This window comes from Rana temporaria, chromosome 6, assembly GCF_905171775.1.
Source record: "Rana temporaria chromosome 6, aRanTem1.1, whole genome shotgun sequence".
NCBI classification, from domain to species: Eukaryota; Metazoa; Chordata; class Amphibia; order Anura; family Ranidae; genus Rana; species Rana temporaria.
The window spans coordinates 163,901,027-163,918,545 of NC_053494.1; the positions used below are offsets into that span (position 1 = coordinate 163,901,027).

At 42.3% G+C, this 17,519-nt stretch overlaps 1 protein-coding gene across 2 annotated transcripts in view; it reads left to right on the forward strand.

The window, feature by feature from the left end:
- OLA1 (Obg like ATPase 1) overlaps nt 1–17,519 on the forward strand; it is a 254,617-nt gene that overhangs the window by 11,711 nt on the left and 225,387 nt on the right. For both annotated transcript variants that reach the window (XM_040357724.1, XM_040357723.1), the window contains exons 3-4: nt 2,892–3,035; nt 6,833–6,960. In XM_040357724.1, coding sequence (XP_040213658.1) covers nt 2,892–3,035; nt 6,833–6,960 — 272 coding nt within the window. The remainder of the gene's footprint in view (nt 1–2,891; nt 3,036–6,832; nt 6,961–17,519) is intronic.

Genomic DNA, 17,519 nt, shown 5'->3' on the forward strand with positions numbered 1-17,519 from the left:
GTAAATCCTCAAATTTGGGATAGGTACTCACTGCCCCGTTCCATCTTTTAATCCATGTTATGATTTTATGTGTGGCTGTTGTGGATCTTGATGAGGTGTTTGGTTACACCTTTATGTATAGCCCACTTCAGCCTCTATAATTGTATCTCACGTAAAATATTTAACTTTTTGCAGCTGTGGTAATTGCAGCATTGGCATGGTTCTGGGCATCCAGCCAAGTACAGCGTTGATGATTTTGTATAAAATTGTCTTTCTGTCATTGTAGATAATATTGTGTGACAGTGAATCGCATATGTATGTTTCTCAATTTTCTCTCATAGAAGTAGTGTGGGAACCAGCTGAAAACGGTAGAGCGTTAAAGATGCAGCCACTTGCTTAAAGCAGATTTAAACACAGCATATTGGCATGTTATGGCAGACATATCTGTCAAACAATCCCCTCCAGTGCTACACTGTCAGACCTCCCAATAGTCACTAGCGCTTCCATTTTTTCCCGTCTTGGGTTTAGACTATTTAGCTGGGCTGTGATGACGTGATCACTTTCGTGCAAGTGAGGACTACTACACACGGGAGTTGCATTCATCCCCGTACCAAGTGGTGTAAACGAATGTACACTAAGCTGTACATGCACGGCTCAACGTACATTACAGTGGTTATAACTTTTTTTTTTACCTTAATGCATTCTAGGCATTAAAGGAGAAGTATGACCAAGGCTCGTTTAGCCCTACTTCTGTGGATCACAGGAGTGCACGCAGTGCCGAATCGCAAAAAGGGGCCTGGTCCTTTTACCTGCATATTGGTCCAGGGCTTAAAGTGGGGGTTCCGCGGGAAAACGTTTTTTTTTTTTTTTTTTCAGGTGCATCTACTGCCTTTAACATAGTTGTAAGTGTACTTACGTCTCTGAATTTTAGAGCCATCCGCATGCACATTCGGCCGTGAAGAAATATTTATAAAAAATTTGTCCTGTCATGTTCCATCTTGCTTGTGGGCACTGTGAAGCCCACAAGCAAATACTTCCAGGATTCTATCCCGCGCATGGGCAGTGTTATCAGCACAAGCTCACAAAGCACTGCAGCTGATCACAAAATCCTGCGATATTTACTGATACATCGTTATACATTGTCTCCTGGGAAGCGAGACACTGTGCTCCCAGGAGACATTGCGATCTGGGAATGAAGTGATACGCCCACTCCCGCGGGAGTGATACCCGGAAGTGGCTGCTAATTTCGCCCCAATTAAAGGTATTGAAATGATTTTAAAAATGTTGCATAGCGGACTGTTTATGTAGTTGTGTGCTGGTCTGAATGAGCTGCAGTTTATTATGAGGGTGAACCTCCGCTTTAAGTGGTTAAAGCTAACAGACAGGAAGCAGTTATGACAAAGGAGACCATTAGGATTTCTTCTGTCATAAAACTCCTACCTATCAGTGTTTTATACATAAGTTTCCCTTATCAAAGGACTTTCAGTATTTCTCTGCCACAAAAACAAATGTTCATCAGCCTCCTGGGTTACACCTGCATCATTCCTTTTTTTTTCTCCCCCAAGCTCGATGCATGTACCTAGCGGCTCCTTGCTACCATGATGGCCCCTGTGTCCTAGGTGGAGCTCTACCTAAGACCTCCTTTGTCCGCCGGGGTGGAGCCCTGAGCACTAGTTGCCTCTCTGTGTACTCATTGTGGACCCTGGCTTGGACACTTCGTCCCTCCAAAATGTATACAAAGGTTTCAGGGCCCAAACTGGGTTTTACCAGTCTCTGAGGAAAATGAAAAAACAGTTTCTTCTGTATGATGCAAGCACCCTGGATGGGAACCCTGGGTGACGCAAAATCTTTTTTCATACACAGGAGAGCCTAGCATGGTCACAGCAGTAGCTTGTCTTTAATGAAATGTGACACATACTCAAGTATGTCAGAAGAAAGCACACTGCACTTGTTCCTGCAACCCAATGCTGGTGTATTAGTTGGACCTTAAAGTGGAGGTTCACCCAAAAAATAAATTTTTAACATTACATTCAGCCGAGTTGTCCTAATGACAATCGGCTGTTTTTTTTTCGTACATACCTTATTTTCACCGCCGCTTCCGGGTATATCTTCTGCGGGACTGGGCGTTCCTATCTGATTGACAGGCTTCCGACCGTCGCATACTACGCGTCACGAGTTGCCGAAAGAAGCCGAACGTCGGTGCGCAGGCGCTGTATAGAGCCGCACCAACGTTCGGCTTCTTTCGGCAACTCGTGATGCGCTGTATGCGACGGTCGGAAGCCTGTCAATCAGATAGGAACGCCCAGTCCCGCAGAAGACATACCCGGAAGCGGCGGTGAGCTGAGACTACATACTGCACTGTGTTTCGGGTGCGAGCGAGACTTCGTGTCTCATACCCGGAACACAGATCAGTCTACAACAGTGGCGCTAAGTTTTGGCTTTTATTCTAGGAATTATCACATATGACATTCAGGAGCATATACATTCACAGTTTGTTTCATTTTATTTTTTGAGTGCAACATGAATATACAGTATGTTTAATCAAAATAAGGATGTCAGAATCCAGCTACAAGAGAGACTGATTATTATGGCTGTGCGGAAGGGGTCACAGATGCACATTGCTGTAGGGAAATCTCACCTGTGATGCCTTTGGGAGATACTGTATCTCCCAAAGCGCTCTGTATTACAGAAAATCTAGCTAGTACCTTTCATTCGGGAATGCAATACGTTTTTTGAGAGTGTTGTAATTTTGCCGTTCACAAGAAATATTTTTTTACTTACGTTTTTAGGGGATGACGGAAATTGACTAGTAATTGCTATTTGATGGTAACTGGCTTTAATACAAACTTGTGCTAAAAAAGTTGTCCTTGCAAGATCATAAAATGAATTCCCCACTCATTATTTTTTAACAGGAAATCAACCTTCTTTAATGTGTTGACTAAAAGCCAAGCTGCTGCTGAGAACTTTCCATTTTGCACTATTAATCCAAATGAGAGCCGGGTGCCCATCCCAGATGACAGATTCGACTTCCTGTGTCAACATCACAAGCCAGTGAGGTAAGGGTTTTTGCCTGATTTAAAAGATACAGCAAAGTACGTAGTTTAACAACTTAGGACCCGGACCATTATGCAGGTAAAGGACCTGGCCCGTTTTTACAATTCGGCTCTGCGTCGATTTAACTAACAATTGCATGGTCGTGCAACGTGGCTCCCAAAAAAAATTGGTGTCCTTTTTTTCCCACAAATAGAGCTTACTTTTGGTGGTATTTGATCACCTCTGTGGTTTTTATTTTTTGCGCTATTAACAATGATAGAGAGCCAATTTTGAAAAAAATGCAATACTTTTTGCTATAATAAATATGCCCAAAAAATATTCAGTTTAGGCCGATACATATTATTCTACTTATTTTTGGTAAAAAAAATTGCATTAAGCGTTTATTGATGGGTTTGCGCAAAAGTTATAGCGTTTACAAAATAGGGGATAGCTTTAGGGCATTTTTATAAATTTTTTTTTTTTTTACTAGTAATGGCGGCGATCGGCGTTTTTTTTTTTTTTTTTTTTTTTTTTTCATGACTGTGACATTATGTCGGACACTTGACACATTTTTGGGACCATTGTAATTTTCACAGCGAAAAGTGCTATAAAAATGCACTGTTTACTGTGGCAGTGAAGGGGTTAAACACTCACCTCTCCCCGTTCTTTCTGCTCCTGCGACCGATCGCGGGACACTGGCGGCGATCGGGTCCCGCGCTCACGGAGCTTCGGACCGAGTCGCGAGCGCGACCCACGGCTGGTCACTTAAAGGGAAATGTACCTGTACGTGCCTGTGCCCAGCCGTGCCATTCTGCCGACGTATATCAGGGTTAGGCAGTCCTTAAGTGGTTAAAGAGAACTGCTTATGAAATACACCTTAAAGGGGTTGTAAAGGTTCCCATTTTTTCACCTTAATGCATCCTATGCATTAAGGTGAAAAAACATCTGATGCTTACTGGCTCCCCTGTTTACTTACCTGAGCCCTCGATAGTCCTGTGTTGAGAACGCCCTGGATTTTAGCCCGGTCTTCTCAGCTCTTCATTGGATAGATTGATAGCAGCGCAGCTATTGGCTTTGCGCTGCTGTCAATCAAATACAATGACGCGGGGGGCGGGGCCGAGTCCGACATTCGTGTCTATGGACGCAAATGCTGGACTCGGGAGCGCGCCCACAAGGTAACCCACTTGGGAAAGCGCTTCTCAGGGGGGTTAGCTGATGTGGGGGAAGAGCAGAGACAGACGCCGAGGGACCTCAGAAGACGAGGATCGGGCCACTCTGTGCAAAACAAGCTGCAGAGCGGAGGTAAGTAAGTATGATGTCACACTTCCCACTTCATCCAATCAGAGAAAGTTTGCTTTCATTCAGAAAACGCAAACCATTCTCTGAATTGCGCCCATGCCAGGTTTGTATAAGCCCTCGGGGCTTTCACACTGGAGACGCAGCAGCGGCTGTTTAGGGTCGGTTTGCAGGCACTATTTTTAGTTCAATAGCGCCTACAAAATGACCCAGTGTGAAAGGGGTCTAAGGCTAGGTTCACACATGTCCGGCTGCAGTTTGCAGCCCATTTTTTACAGGAGTCTGGTGCTAATTTGTACTTGAATTCGCACCTGAACTGAAGCTAAAATTGCAAAGGACTTTTTAAAAATGGACTGTGGCCTTTCCAGACATGTGTGAACTAGCTCCATTAAAAGCTGGTCCTGTTCACATGTTATATGCAAATTTGGTGAGTTTTAAGTCGCATTCGATTCGCATTTACCGAGCCTAATGCATTTTTCTGCACCTTCCCTTGTACTACAAAAACTGTGCTTGTTAAGCAAATGCAGATACCCAAATACTCCAGGAAGAAACGGGTGCAGGAAAACCAAGGGGTGTTGTGCATTTTGGCAATGCTGAGTTTCCTGCTTACACTATTGAAACACCCTTTTAAAGGCTCCTTAACAACCAGCATTGCTGAACTGAAATGTCACTTTTGGCAGTGGTAGGAATACTACTGCTACATGTTTCACTTCCACCTACAGCCTTTTGGTCCAGTCTGCAGTAAAACCGGAAAACAAGTAGTTTATAGTGCATTTTTGTGAATCGATGGCATTTGAGATAAATACCACATTATTGTCATTATTTTAGCGCTAATTTTCATGTGGTATTTAACTCTTAGTGAATTGTGCTCTCTATCCAATAACGACTAAAGTTATTAAAAAGCCCTCACTCTAATCGGTGTATCCCAGTAAAGTTTTTTTATTTTTAAATCTAATAATGGTTGTAAAAGTAAAAGCATTTTTTTATCTTGATGCATTCTATGCATTAAAGGAGAAATTCAGCCTGAGCTTTTTAGGCTGGGCTTCTCCTATGGGTCACAGGGGTGCAATTTATTTTGTAATCCTGTGAGCCATTTTCAGAGGAGAGAGGTCTGATGTACGCTCTCCGCTGACGTCGCTGCCATCAGTCGGGGCTGTGCGTCATCCTGACTTGCAAGTCTGTATCTGCCAGCTACTCTGATGGCAGTCAGTCTCAGCTGCTGAGACGGCCGCTCCCCACCCCTCTACTCCTTAGCGCTCCAATGAGTGCTGAGAAATAGAGCAGAAGTGATGCTGACTGATGGTCAGCATCGCTCTGCTCGGGGAGGAGTGAGAACCGAGCCATCGGCTTGGTTCTCAGTGCGGTGATGTCAGGGGACAGATGCAGCATCAGTCTAATGCTACATCCACCAAGGTAAGTATAATTGGCCCAAAAAAAAACAAAAAAAACATACTTCTTTTAAGGTAAAAAAACTGTGTACAACAGTGTCTGTGTCCGCTATCTCCCTTCTCACAGGACAAAGAGACAACAGTGAGAGCCATTGGCTCCTGCTGCTGTCAATCAAATCCTGTGATGAGAGGGCTGGCCGAGCCACACTGTCTGTGTCAATGGACACCGACAGCATGACCTGGGATTAAGCCAGTATGTGTGCCACAGTAGGAAGCGGCTTCCTATGGTGGCCTGTGAGAAGGGGGGGGGGGGGCGCCTGAGAAGAGGATTGTGGTTGCTCTGGACTAAACCATTTCACAGAGCCAGTAAGTATAATATTATGTTTAAAAAAGGGGATAACAATCACTTGAGGATATTTATCTCATTCTGTCGCATGTTTCAAAAATTATTCCTCATTTCAGGAAAGTGAGAAGAGCCATGCAAATGATTGCCTTATACCCCATTGGCTAGATGTACACCCATAACCACTGGTATGGAGGGCAAATATAGTCAAATATCACATGGCCATTAATTCCAAACTGCATACAGCTGTTTCAGGCTATTTGGCCATTACCAGTGAAGTGTATAGAGACCATTGTTTTATGGATTAAGGTTTTGGATCCAACAAGACAGTATTACCCCACAGATGTTGAGAAGAGCTCCTGACTCTATCAGTATGCAACACTGTTTTAAATGTTTTTACTGTCCAGCATTTATCTGTAACTAAGTTACTTCTATATGCACAGAACACGCCAGTCTGTTATTTTTAAAGAATTTTGTGTACGAAAACTGGATGAAAGCAAACTTCGAATTTTTGCCCATACTAATTGGCCTTTCTTATTTCAGGGTACATTTAGCTGGTTACTATATGGACCACCTGCCCTTTCCTTTCCTTGCTGTTTGAAAGCTCTGACACTTTGCTAGGACTATTGATTCTCAATGCCCAAAATTAACATTTAGGTTGTTCCTCTGATGGTTTGTCTAAAAAAATTAAAGAAATGTACTTTTTATATGCCATTGTCATTGTTGTTTCTTTACCTGCAAAAAAAAGGAATATGATGTGGTGGTAAAACCCTGTTGTTTGTTTATTCTAAAGCAAAGTTCCAGCCTTTCTGAATGTGGTGGACATAGCTGGTCTTGTCAAAGGGGCCAGTATGGGGCAAGGCTTGGGGAATGCGTTTCTGTCCCACATCAGTGCCTGTGACGGGATCTTTCATCTAACACGTAAGTGACATCTGATCACATACATGAACATGTTAAATGTTTTCTAAACTCAAAATCACAGATAAATATGTGTGCCTCTTATGTGATTAGCTTAAAAAAAGAATGTCTTTTGATGTGTTGTATTGAAAATTTTTCTTACCCTGGGAAACATTTGCTTTAGGGTCAGTTCACACCATATGCAGTCCAGTGCAGTATTTTTCGGCATCAAAAATGCATGGATAGTAGGTTATATGGTTTCCAATGGCATAGTTCACACCAGTGCGATCAGTTATAGTGCATTCTGTTTCCAGAAAAAAAGTAGAATATGCTGCATGTTTTCTGCACTGAACTGTACTTGAACGTGGTAAAAGGCATCAAAAATGCACTGAAACACATGTCCTCATTTAAGGTGAAAAAAAAAAGAAGGGGGGGGGATGCACTGGAAGCATCAAAAACACACCTTTACCTCAAGAGGAATAAAAAAACTTTCTGTAACTGCTTAAAGGGGTTGTAAAGGGAAAACATTTTTTTCATAATAAGCATCATTTACCTGCAGACATTCCTCTTTTCACTTCCTCATTGTTAGTTTTTGCTCAGAAGTTGCTCTATTTCTTCTCTGTTCTGTTCACTTCCTGCTTGTCTGATTTTACTGACCACCGTGATGGGAGGCTTTACTGCGGTGGTCAGTAACATGCTCACCCCCTCCTGGGAACTACATCTGTGTGGCAGAACGCTCTCTACGTGTTAGAGACTTCAAGGAGGTGTGAATTACTGGGCGTGCCGCAATTTATACTGGGAAATGTAGTTCTTACATGAACGAACAATGCAAACCAGGAAGGTGAATGAGAGAACAGAAACTAGAATGCCGGAGGTGATATAGATGAAGGGATTTAATAGGTATTTACTCGTTCTTTAACCGAATCATTACACTATTCTGTCTGTCTACCTTGCAGACAATAATTTTAGGCAAAATTTTTTTTTCCTTTAGTGACCCTTTAACCAGTTCCGCCTGGCCTATACCAAAATGACAGCTGAGTGGGATTTTCGTTGATCACGGATTGCGTTTGTCTCCGGTGGTGTCAATAGGATTCAGCCGATAACTGATCGGTGTAACGCCCTGCTGCCGGTACCATGCGATTGCTGTGACCAAACACAGCAGATCACATAACAACCTTCATGCCATCCATTGTATACAATTGTGTTGCTAGTTGTGATTGGTCACAGTCAGGGCTGCTGTTAGAGATCACTGGGCCCCGTACAGCCTACCTGGCAGGGCCCCCCTCAAATATATCAAACCAAGATTTTCAATTAAAATATACTAAAATTATTCTTAGCGGACACAAAGATAACAGCGAAGCTGTGTGAATTAGCCCTTTTTTAAATAGTTTTTTTTTTTCTTTTAACAAAAACATTTAAATGTTTTGAAAAAAAATATATTTGACAATTTTTATAAAAAAATAAATCATTTTTTTTTCCAATAATTTTATTACATTTTAAAAGGGTTTAAAACAATACAGGGTAACAATTTGTTATTTTTTTAATGAGACAGGGAAGCTGGCAGCTGTGTCCGTGTCTCTCCCTGCAGCAGCTGAAAGTTGTGGGAGGGAGAGAAACCGGGTTCACATTGGGCATCCTGTATTTGCCCCTCCGACCGCACTGATTCCCTCTGCTGTATGGCCCCCCCCCCTGTGAGCCCGGGCCCCCTACAGGAGGACTGGTGGTCCCCCCCTATCAGCGGTCCTGGTCACAGTGATCATATGGTACAGACAGGGCCAATCACAGCTCATCTGTACCATGTGATTAGCTGTAGCCAAAATTCACAATCAGTTTAATTCAGTAAAAATGGTTGCTTATGCCAATGAAATTCGCTAATATAAACAATCGTAATGTGTCAAACAATCTTTTCACTTCCACAGGGTAGTACAACGTTGCTTTAGTAACACAGTATTGATCTGGTCACAGGGTGTTAAAAATATAATAGTAATATAAAAGTAAAATTGAAATTGAAAAAAAAAAACGATTACTTTCTTTTTTACATACAGTCACCAGTTGGTGTCCCTGATCAATACCACACCTGTTATATGGTAACCCTGTACTGAACTGGTGACCATATGTAAAAAACAAAACAATTGTGACAAAAAATACAACTTAAAAAATCTGTCTACTTTACATAAAGGGGTCATTTATAGGATAGTACTGTCTGGATGTTTTCTTGCCTCAAGAAATGAGAGAGGCCATCAATACATCAGGACTGGTTGATTTTTCAGATTTATACTAGAGTTTGTGGACTTATTACTTTCCTACAGACTAAATAATATCCACAGATTTTTGGGTATTTGGTTTCATCCCCCAAAAATATAGCAGAATACATTTTGGACAAAATTTATGAAGAAAGATTGTTTGCAGAATTGTACAACAGAAACAAAGAAAAACACTTTTTTTCAAAATGTTCGGTCTTTATTATATTATAAAAATGTCATATGGGTACAATGTTGCATGACACCGCAATTGTCAAAAAGTGCGACAGCGCTGAAAATTGAGCTGGGGGGGTGCCCAGCATTAAAGTGGTTACCCCCTTGGCGCCGGCTGCCGCTGGCCCTTTAAGGGGTTTTCTATGCCGGGGCGGGCTTATGGCCATGTGACTGCCATGATTGTCTGCCACATGATCAGAAAACTCGCTGCTTGCGATCGGTTTTCATAGGATGCATTAAGGTGAAAAAGCATGAACCTTTACAACCCCTTTAAAGTGTTACTAAGCTCAGGACTCTGCATTCACTATATCTGGTCTCCCACAGTACACAAAACACAGAAACTCCATTATTTTAGTAAATCTAAACTGCTAAATACATTTTCTCATCAGCTGTATATTGCAGTCTTGTGACTTCTATCAGTAACTTTTTAAAGTTTGTAGGACGAGTTTTCATTCTCCTCTGACTGTCCTATTAGGATGCAGGACCTCTGTCTGGACAGTGCTGATTGGCCCAGCGCTGATCACATACACCCTCCCAAGGAAAAAAAAAAAATCTCTAGCAATACACGCCAAACTGAGCATGTGCCTGACTGTATTCTTAGGAAATATATTGAGGAGAGGATCAGTCTTTTTACACAATGCAGAGGATTAACCCCATAGGTTCCTCAGAGTATAACAAGCATGCTTTACTGCATATACAGACTGATTTTACTGTTGTGGGTTTATTAATGCTTTAAAACCCTAGATTATGTATTAAAAAAATATATATATCCAAATCCAGAATGAAAATATCCACTTTCTTTATTGCTTCTTTAGTAGTTTATTGGATAAATAACAAATGTTAGCTACTTTTGGCACTTCCATTTTTAATTGATGAAACAATCTCCCTGGTTAGCAGCTCCTCTATAGCTAATATTGGTTCCCACACACATTTAATGTGAGCCCTTACTGTAGTAAGCAGGCTTCCTTCCAGCTGCTCTTTCCTCGTGGATAGTTGTGCAGGTTACATGATATGCACTATTAATAGCTGGAAGGATTGGTCGTTGTGACGTGGTTCTGAGAGCAGCGCCACTTAATGTTCACCTTTTGAAGATCAGATTATGCAAATGGCATTTAGACATGCATGAATCTGTCACTTCTAGATAGAAAAAGGTGCTTGACAATCTGCTACTATATATACAAAGGCTGTCTGATTTTAGCTGCCATGAGGCTGGGATTCTTGTCTGCTTGCTGACAGGACAGACCTCCCATTCAATAATGTTATAAACTCCATGCTGGGTCAACACTACTGGTGGTTCATTCAGTCTTTTTAGAGGAGGAAGACATTTAAAGCAGAAAAGGGCTTCTGGTATGAGCTTTGCTTATCTGATCCATGAGCAATAAGTGCTATTGACAAAACACAGCTTATAGCAATGCAGGGACTTTCATTTTGGCACCAGTCAAGAATTCCAACTTTGTCCACTAAAAGTGGAACTTTTTTCAGAAAATTAAGTCCTGATAGATCACTTCGGGCTGGCCCATTTTGCAGGTGTAACCTGGGCTGGGACAAGGGGTGGCTGTACTGGGCATAATGGTTTATTGCAGGAATGAGGGCACCCTGTGCTAGTTGCTTCCATTACAAGGCTAACATGAGTAGTGACATCACTGCTAACTGTAAGGGATTGGGGGTGTGCAGTTCGGCATCTTTGCCCTGGGTACTGGATGACTTTGTCCCGGCACTGGGCATAGCTATGTGAAACATTTAAAAATAAGTGCCTATACTGTTTAAAATCCTTTAAGGCATTGGCTTTGCATGCACTCAGTTATTCTTTATCCTCTGCATTGTGCCTAAAATCAGGAGCCACTAGAGGCCGATCAGCTGGCAGCTTTTAAGATTCTCTGTTGCTGAAGGAAGAAAAAGCAACAGGAATGTCAGACTGTGCAGGGGGGGGAACATAGCTTAGGGAGGGAGAAAAGGAAGGCTGGAGAGGTGACCGGACAATCTCTGCTGCCAGGGAGGCGGGCAGAGTTTCTCCTTTCTCCCTCATTGGCAGCCTATGAACGTCAGCACAGTAAATCTTCTGTCAGCCTTCTCTTCTAACTGAGCCAAGATATACAATCAAGGCTGGAAATGTACATATTTTATTTGAAGAAAATGGCATACCGTTTTTGAGACGAGGGAGAGATTCCAATAAGGAAGTGACTGCTCTGGGCCTTCAGGTGGCCTCCAGCAAGAAGAAACAGAAACAATGCTGAAGGCAACTTACAACAGGCACTAATTTTGGTAGCATAATTATTAATGCAGAATGTATGTTTGGTTAAAGAACATTAATATCAAACTGTTAGGGTTAAAGTTCTGCTTTAACCACTTAAGGACCAGCCCATGTACATATACGTCCACAATATGGCACGTACAGGCACATGGGCGTATGGGTACGTCCTCGCCTATTAGCGGGTGGGGGGTCCGATCGGGACCCCCCCCGCTACATGCGGCGGTCGGGTCCGCTCGGGGAGCGATCCGGGACCACGGCGCGGCTATTTGTTTATAGCCGCTCCGTCGCGATCGCTCCCCGGAGCTGAAGAACGAGGAGAGCCGTGTGTAAACACGGCTTCCCCGTCCTTCACTATGGCGGCGCATCGATCGCGTCATTCCCTTTATAGGGAAGACACGATCGATGACGTCATTCCTACAGCCACACCCCCAAACAGTTGTAAACACATACTAGGTGCACCCTAACTCCTACAGCGCCCCCTGTGGTTAACTCCCAAACTGCAACTGTCATTTTCACAATAAAGAATGCAATTTAAATGCATTTTTTGCTGTGAAAATGACAATGGTCCCAAAAATGTGTCAAAATTGTCCGAAGTGTCCGCCATAATGTCGCAGTCACGAAAAAAATTGCTGATCGCCGCCATTAGTAGTAAAAAAAAAATAAAAAATAAAAATGCAATAAAACTATCCCCTATTTTGTAAACACTATAAATTTTGCGCAAACCAATCGATAAACGCTTATTGCGATTTTTTTTACTAAAAATAGGTAGAAGAATACGTATCGGCCTAAACTGAGGAAAAAAAATGTTTTTATATATGTTTTTGGGGGATATTTATTACAGCAAAAAGTAAAAAATATTGCTTTTTTTTCAAAATTGTCGCTCTATTTTTGTTTATAGCGCAAAAACTAAAAACCGCAGATGTGATCAAATACCACCAAAAGAAAGCTCTATTTGTGGGGAAAAAAGGACGCCAATTTTGTTTGGGAGCCACGTCGCACGACCGCGCAATTGTCTGTTAAAGCGACGCAGTCCCGAACTGTAAAAACACCTTGGGTCTTTAGGCTGCATATTGGTCCGGGGCTTAAGTGGTTAAAGCAGAACTCCAGGCTCCATTAAAACAGAGCTTTATAGGCTTTGAACCGTAAAACAATTTGTAGACCTGAATTATTTAAAGTGTAGTTTAGTGGTTCTGATCACCTTCTCAGCTGAAAGGAATCACTTGGGTACTACATTTGCTTATAGAAAATTCCAATAATTGAAAACAATCATACAGAATGCGAGCATGAGAAAATGTATCTGTGTCAAGAAATTGAGAATAATGGAACCCAAATTAGACGGTACATGAGAAATGCTGGATTTTCAAAAGGTGTTCAATGTTAAAGATAAACTAGGCAGATCTCAATTCACAGTTCAAATATCCTTATGTAACGCTCTCTAAGCTCCCTCCCCGACACAAATTTTCAGCTACTGTTATCTCATGTGTTAAGCCTCATACACACGATCGGATTTTCTGCGGACAAAGCTTAGGATTTTTGTCCGAAGGGCGTTTGCCAGAAACTTGTCTTGCATACAAACGGCAAAGAATTGTCGGCCAACAAACACAAAACATTGTGTTTTTTCAGCTTTTTAGCGCCACCCTTTGGGCAACTTCTGCTAATGTTGTGTTATGGTGAGCATTGCTTTTGAGCATGTGTGTTTGTACTTTGGAGTTTTGTCCGATGGACTTGTACACACGATCGAATAATCCAACACACATTTGTTGGCAGACAATTTTAAAACGTCCCACGTTTGTCCGCGGAAAATCCGACAACAATTGCTCGATGGAGCACACAAACAATCACATTTTCTGACAACAGCCTGTCATCACACAATTCCCATCGGATAATCCAATCGTGTGTACGAGGCTTTAGAGAACTTGTCAGAAGTGACTCTGCTGATAACCGAGGAACGGAGCAGCAGAAAGACACTTCACTTAGAGCTTTGGAGAGAGAGAAGTAGACACTAGAGATATATGTGCTTAGGTCAAATTTCATGAATGTTTACAACCACTTTAAGATGCATCATTGCAGTATTTTACTCAAACTGGCTTCTAAGTGAGAAGGTATGTCCCGCAGGTATGTCCCAGTGTTGAGCGAGAAATGCTGCATCTGCATAGGCAGAAATCAAGTGAACTGATGATAATATAACAGAATGTTCTCTTTGTATTACACCGAGGTGAATGGATGTCATTTTATCATGGTCACATAAATCATAAGTAGACCGATAACCTATCCAGGGATTATAACTATGGATCTACATTACTTCTTGGAGTGTTTATAGAAAAAAAGTAAATGGCAGCTAAGACCTTAAATCTCCATTTAAAGAGCTGGCTTTGTTGTGATGTTACAGACTTTAGTAAGCAGGCTTACTCTGAACTCACTCTCTTTCCAGTGATTTCAATGCTATCTTTATTTAGTTTGGGAGAAAGAGATTTACGGTAGTGGCAGTTATGAAATGATTGTTGCTTTCTTTGTATCCTATTTTCTCCCTAGGAGCTGACATGCAGTGCTGCTTCCTTCACTATAATATAGAGTCTTACTTTATCAGAGCCTTTATATTCGGTATTGCGTGCTGCTAAGCTATTTGAGTTTGTTTTTTTATGACGAGGTATGGAAAGCAGATCTTGTTTGTCAGGCTGATGTATTGCTTATTACAGCTGTAGCAAAGGCAGTGAATACAAATTATCTGGTTTTTAGTATTTTGTGCTGTAAAGAGTGGGAAGAGTTTGTCCCTGTCTTCATTACTGTGGCTAGATGCATTCCAGGGGACAAATAGCCAGTATGCCGGAACAGTTTCCCCTTGCACCCAGGGCTGTGGCTACAATGAGACAAACTGATAAGTTTGCAAATTTAGAATTTGTGTTTTTATTGCGGCTTCTTTTGGTGTATACAGCCGTGGCCAAAAGTTTTGAGTGACACAAATATACATTTTCACAAAGTGTGCTGTTTCAGTGTTTTTAGATATTTTTGTGATTGTTACTATGGTATTCTGAAGTATAATTACAAGCATTTCATAAGTGTCAAAGACTTTTATTGACAATTATATTAAGTTTATGCAAAAAGTCAATATTTGCAATGTTGACCCTTCCATTTCAAGACCTCTGCAATTCGCCCTGCAATACTGTAAATCAACTTCTGGGCCACATCCTTACTGATGGCAGCCCTTTCTTGCATAAACAATGCTTGGAGTTTGTCAGGAATTGTGGGGCTTTTTTTGTTCACCCGGCTCTTGAGGATTGACCACAAGTTCTCAATGGGATTAAGTAGGGTTGTCCCTATACCGATACTAGTATCGGTATCGGGACCGATGCAGAGCATTTGCGCGAGTACTTGGACTCGCGCAAATGCTCCCGATGCTTCCCCGGTATTTTTTTTTTTTATATGTGGCCGGAGAGGAGACCCCCCCCCCCCCCCAAAGCCAGGCTTCAGCTTGTGTGTCACTGCCTCCCTGTCACAGCCATGCCGCCCGCTGGTCATCTGAGCAGCCTACAGCATTACGAGTGTGAAGTGGGGGGGGGGATCTGTATTGTAGGGGGGGTGTCTATTGTAGGGGGGGGGTCTGTATTGTAGGAGGGGGTCTGTATTGTAGGGGGGTCTGCACTGTAGGGGGAGGGGTCTGTGTAACATGTCGGCGGCTGAACGTCCCTACACTCATCTTGGTACACCCTGCACTCCACTGCAGTAAGCAGCAGCAGACATCTTGTTACACCCAAACCAAAAAATAACTTAAGGGCGGGTCATGGACTTTTAGGGCACTAAACTCTGGTACAGATAATAGTCAAGAGAAAAAAGGGGGGATTTTTTCTAAAAAGGTTTATTACAAAAATAGTATACATATAAAAATCTCAGTTCATTAAGAACAGTACAGCAAACAATTTAAACAGCATTGTATTGGTCACTCAAGGAAATTGTAAACAATCATAGGATAGATGAGCATAATTAAAGAAACATTTAGCGGAGGTATAGCCTCCGACCGATTACATGTTATATATATCCTGGAAGGATTTGGAGAACCAAAGACTTGATGTCTGAGAGATGGTAGGTACAACGCTGTGGCCTGACATGTTTCGCGCTATAATCAGCTCTTCTTCATAAAGCCTTTTAAAGTTTGCTACAATGACAAAAAGAAAACCTAAATACCATACAAAAACATTAAACGTTTATATATAAATATAGCACAGAATTATGTGTGTAGGTAACCAAATAAAGTGCGCATGCGGGAGACAGGACCGGATAGGAAAATCCCTATCTTGTTACACCCAGCCTGAGCTATATGGGCTGGGTGTAACAAGATGTCTGCAGCGGAGTGCAGGGTGTACCAAGATGGGCGTTGCAGCATTTATTTTTATAAATTCAGTGTCATATTTTGCAGCATTTCAGTGCCAGCCACCTGTCAGTGCAATCAGTGCCCACAAGTGCCACCTATCGGTGCCAACAAGTGCCACCTATAGGTGCAATTAGTGCCATCTATCAGTGCCCACAAGTGCCACCTATCAGTGCCAGCCACCTCTTAGTGCCCATCAGCACCAGTCAGTGCCCATAAGTGCCGCCTATCAGTGCCAGCCACCTGTCAGTGCCACCTATCGGTCCCCATCTGTCAAACTGCCACATGACATTGAAAAAAAAGTATCGGTATTCGGTATCGACGAGTACTTGGAAAAAAGTATCGGTACTTGTACTCGGTCTTAAAAAAGTGGTATCGGACAACCCTAGGATTAAGGTCTGGGGAGTTTCTTGGCCAAGGACTCAAAATGTTGATGTTTTGTTCCCCAAGCCACTTATCACTTTTGCCTTATGGCTAGGTGCTCCATCATGCTGGAGAAGGCATTGTTCGTCATCAGACTGTTCTTGGATGCTTGGGAGAAGTTGCTCTGCGAGGATGTTTTTGTACCATTCTTTATTCATGACTGTGTTCTTAGGCAAAATTATGAGTGAGTCCACTCTCTCTTGGCTGAGAAGCAGCCCCACACATAAATGGTCTCAGGATGTTTTACTGTTGGCATGACACAGGACTGATGGAAGAGCTCACCTTTTTGTCTCCGGACAATGTTTTTTTTGGGATGCCCCAAACAATTGGAAAGTGGATTCATCAGAAAAAATTACTTTATCCCAGTCCTCAGGCCAATCCTTATACCATTTGCAGAATATCAGCCTGTCCCTGATGATTTTCCTGGAGAGAAGTGAGTTTTTTGCTGCCCTTCTTGACACCAGGCCATCCTCCAAAAGTCTTTGCCTAATTGCGTGCAGAAATACTCACACCCACCTGCTGCCATTCCTGAGCAAGTTCCGTACTTGTGGTGTCCCGCAGCTGAATCAACTATAGGAGACGGTCCTGGTGCTTGCTGGACTTTCTTGGGCACCTTGAAGCCTTCTTCACGGCTTTCATGGCAAAGAGGGACTTTGCAATTAATTGCAATTCATCTGATCACTTTTCATAACATTCTGGAATATATGCAAATTGCCATCATAACTGAGGGAGCAGACTTTGTGAAAATTAATATTTGTGTCATTCTCAAAACTTTTGGCCAAGGCTGTATATTAGGAACTGTTACTATTGAGAAGGGGGCTTGGTCAAAGTGAATGAAGGTTAAATGTCAATGAGGACATGCGGTGATCATTCTAAAGGGGTGATATCCAAGTAGTTATTGTCTTTGTAAGTCATTGATGCCCCATTCACTGTTTAATGGCAACAGGCATAAGATTGCAATAGACATGGGAGGGTTGTTGGACATGTAGCCACAATCCAACTGCCCTCTTCACCTCCGAGGTCCTGTAATATAAATGGCCTTGTCATGTTAGAGCCACCAAAAAACGTAGGC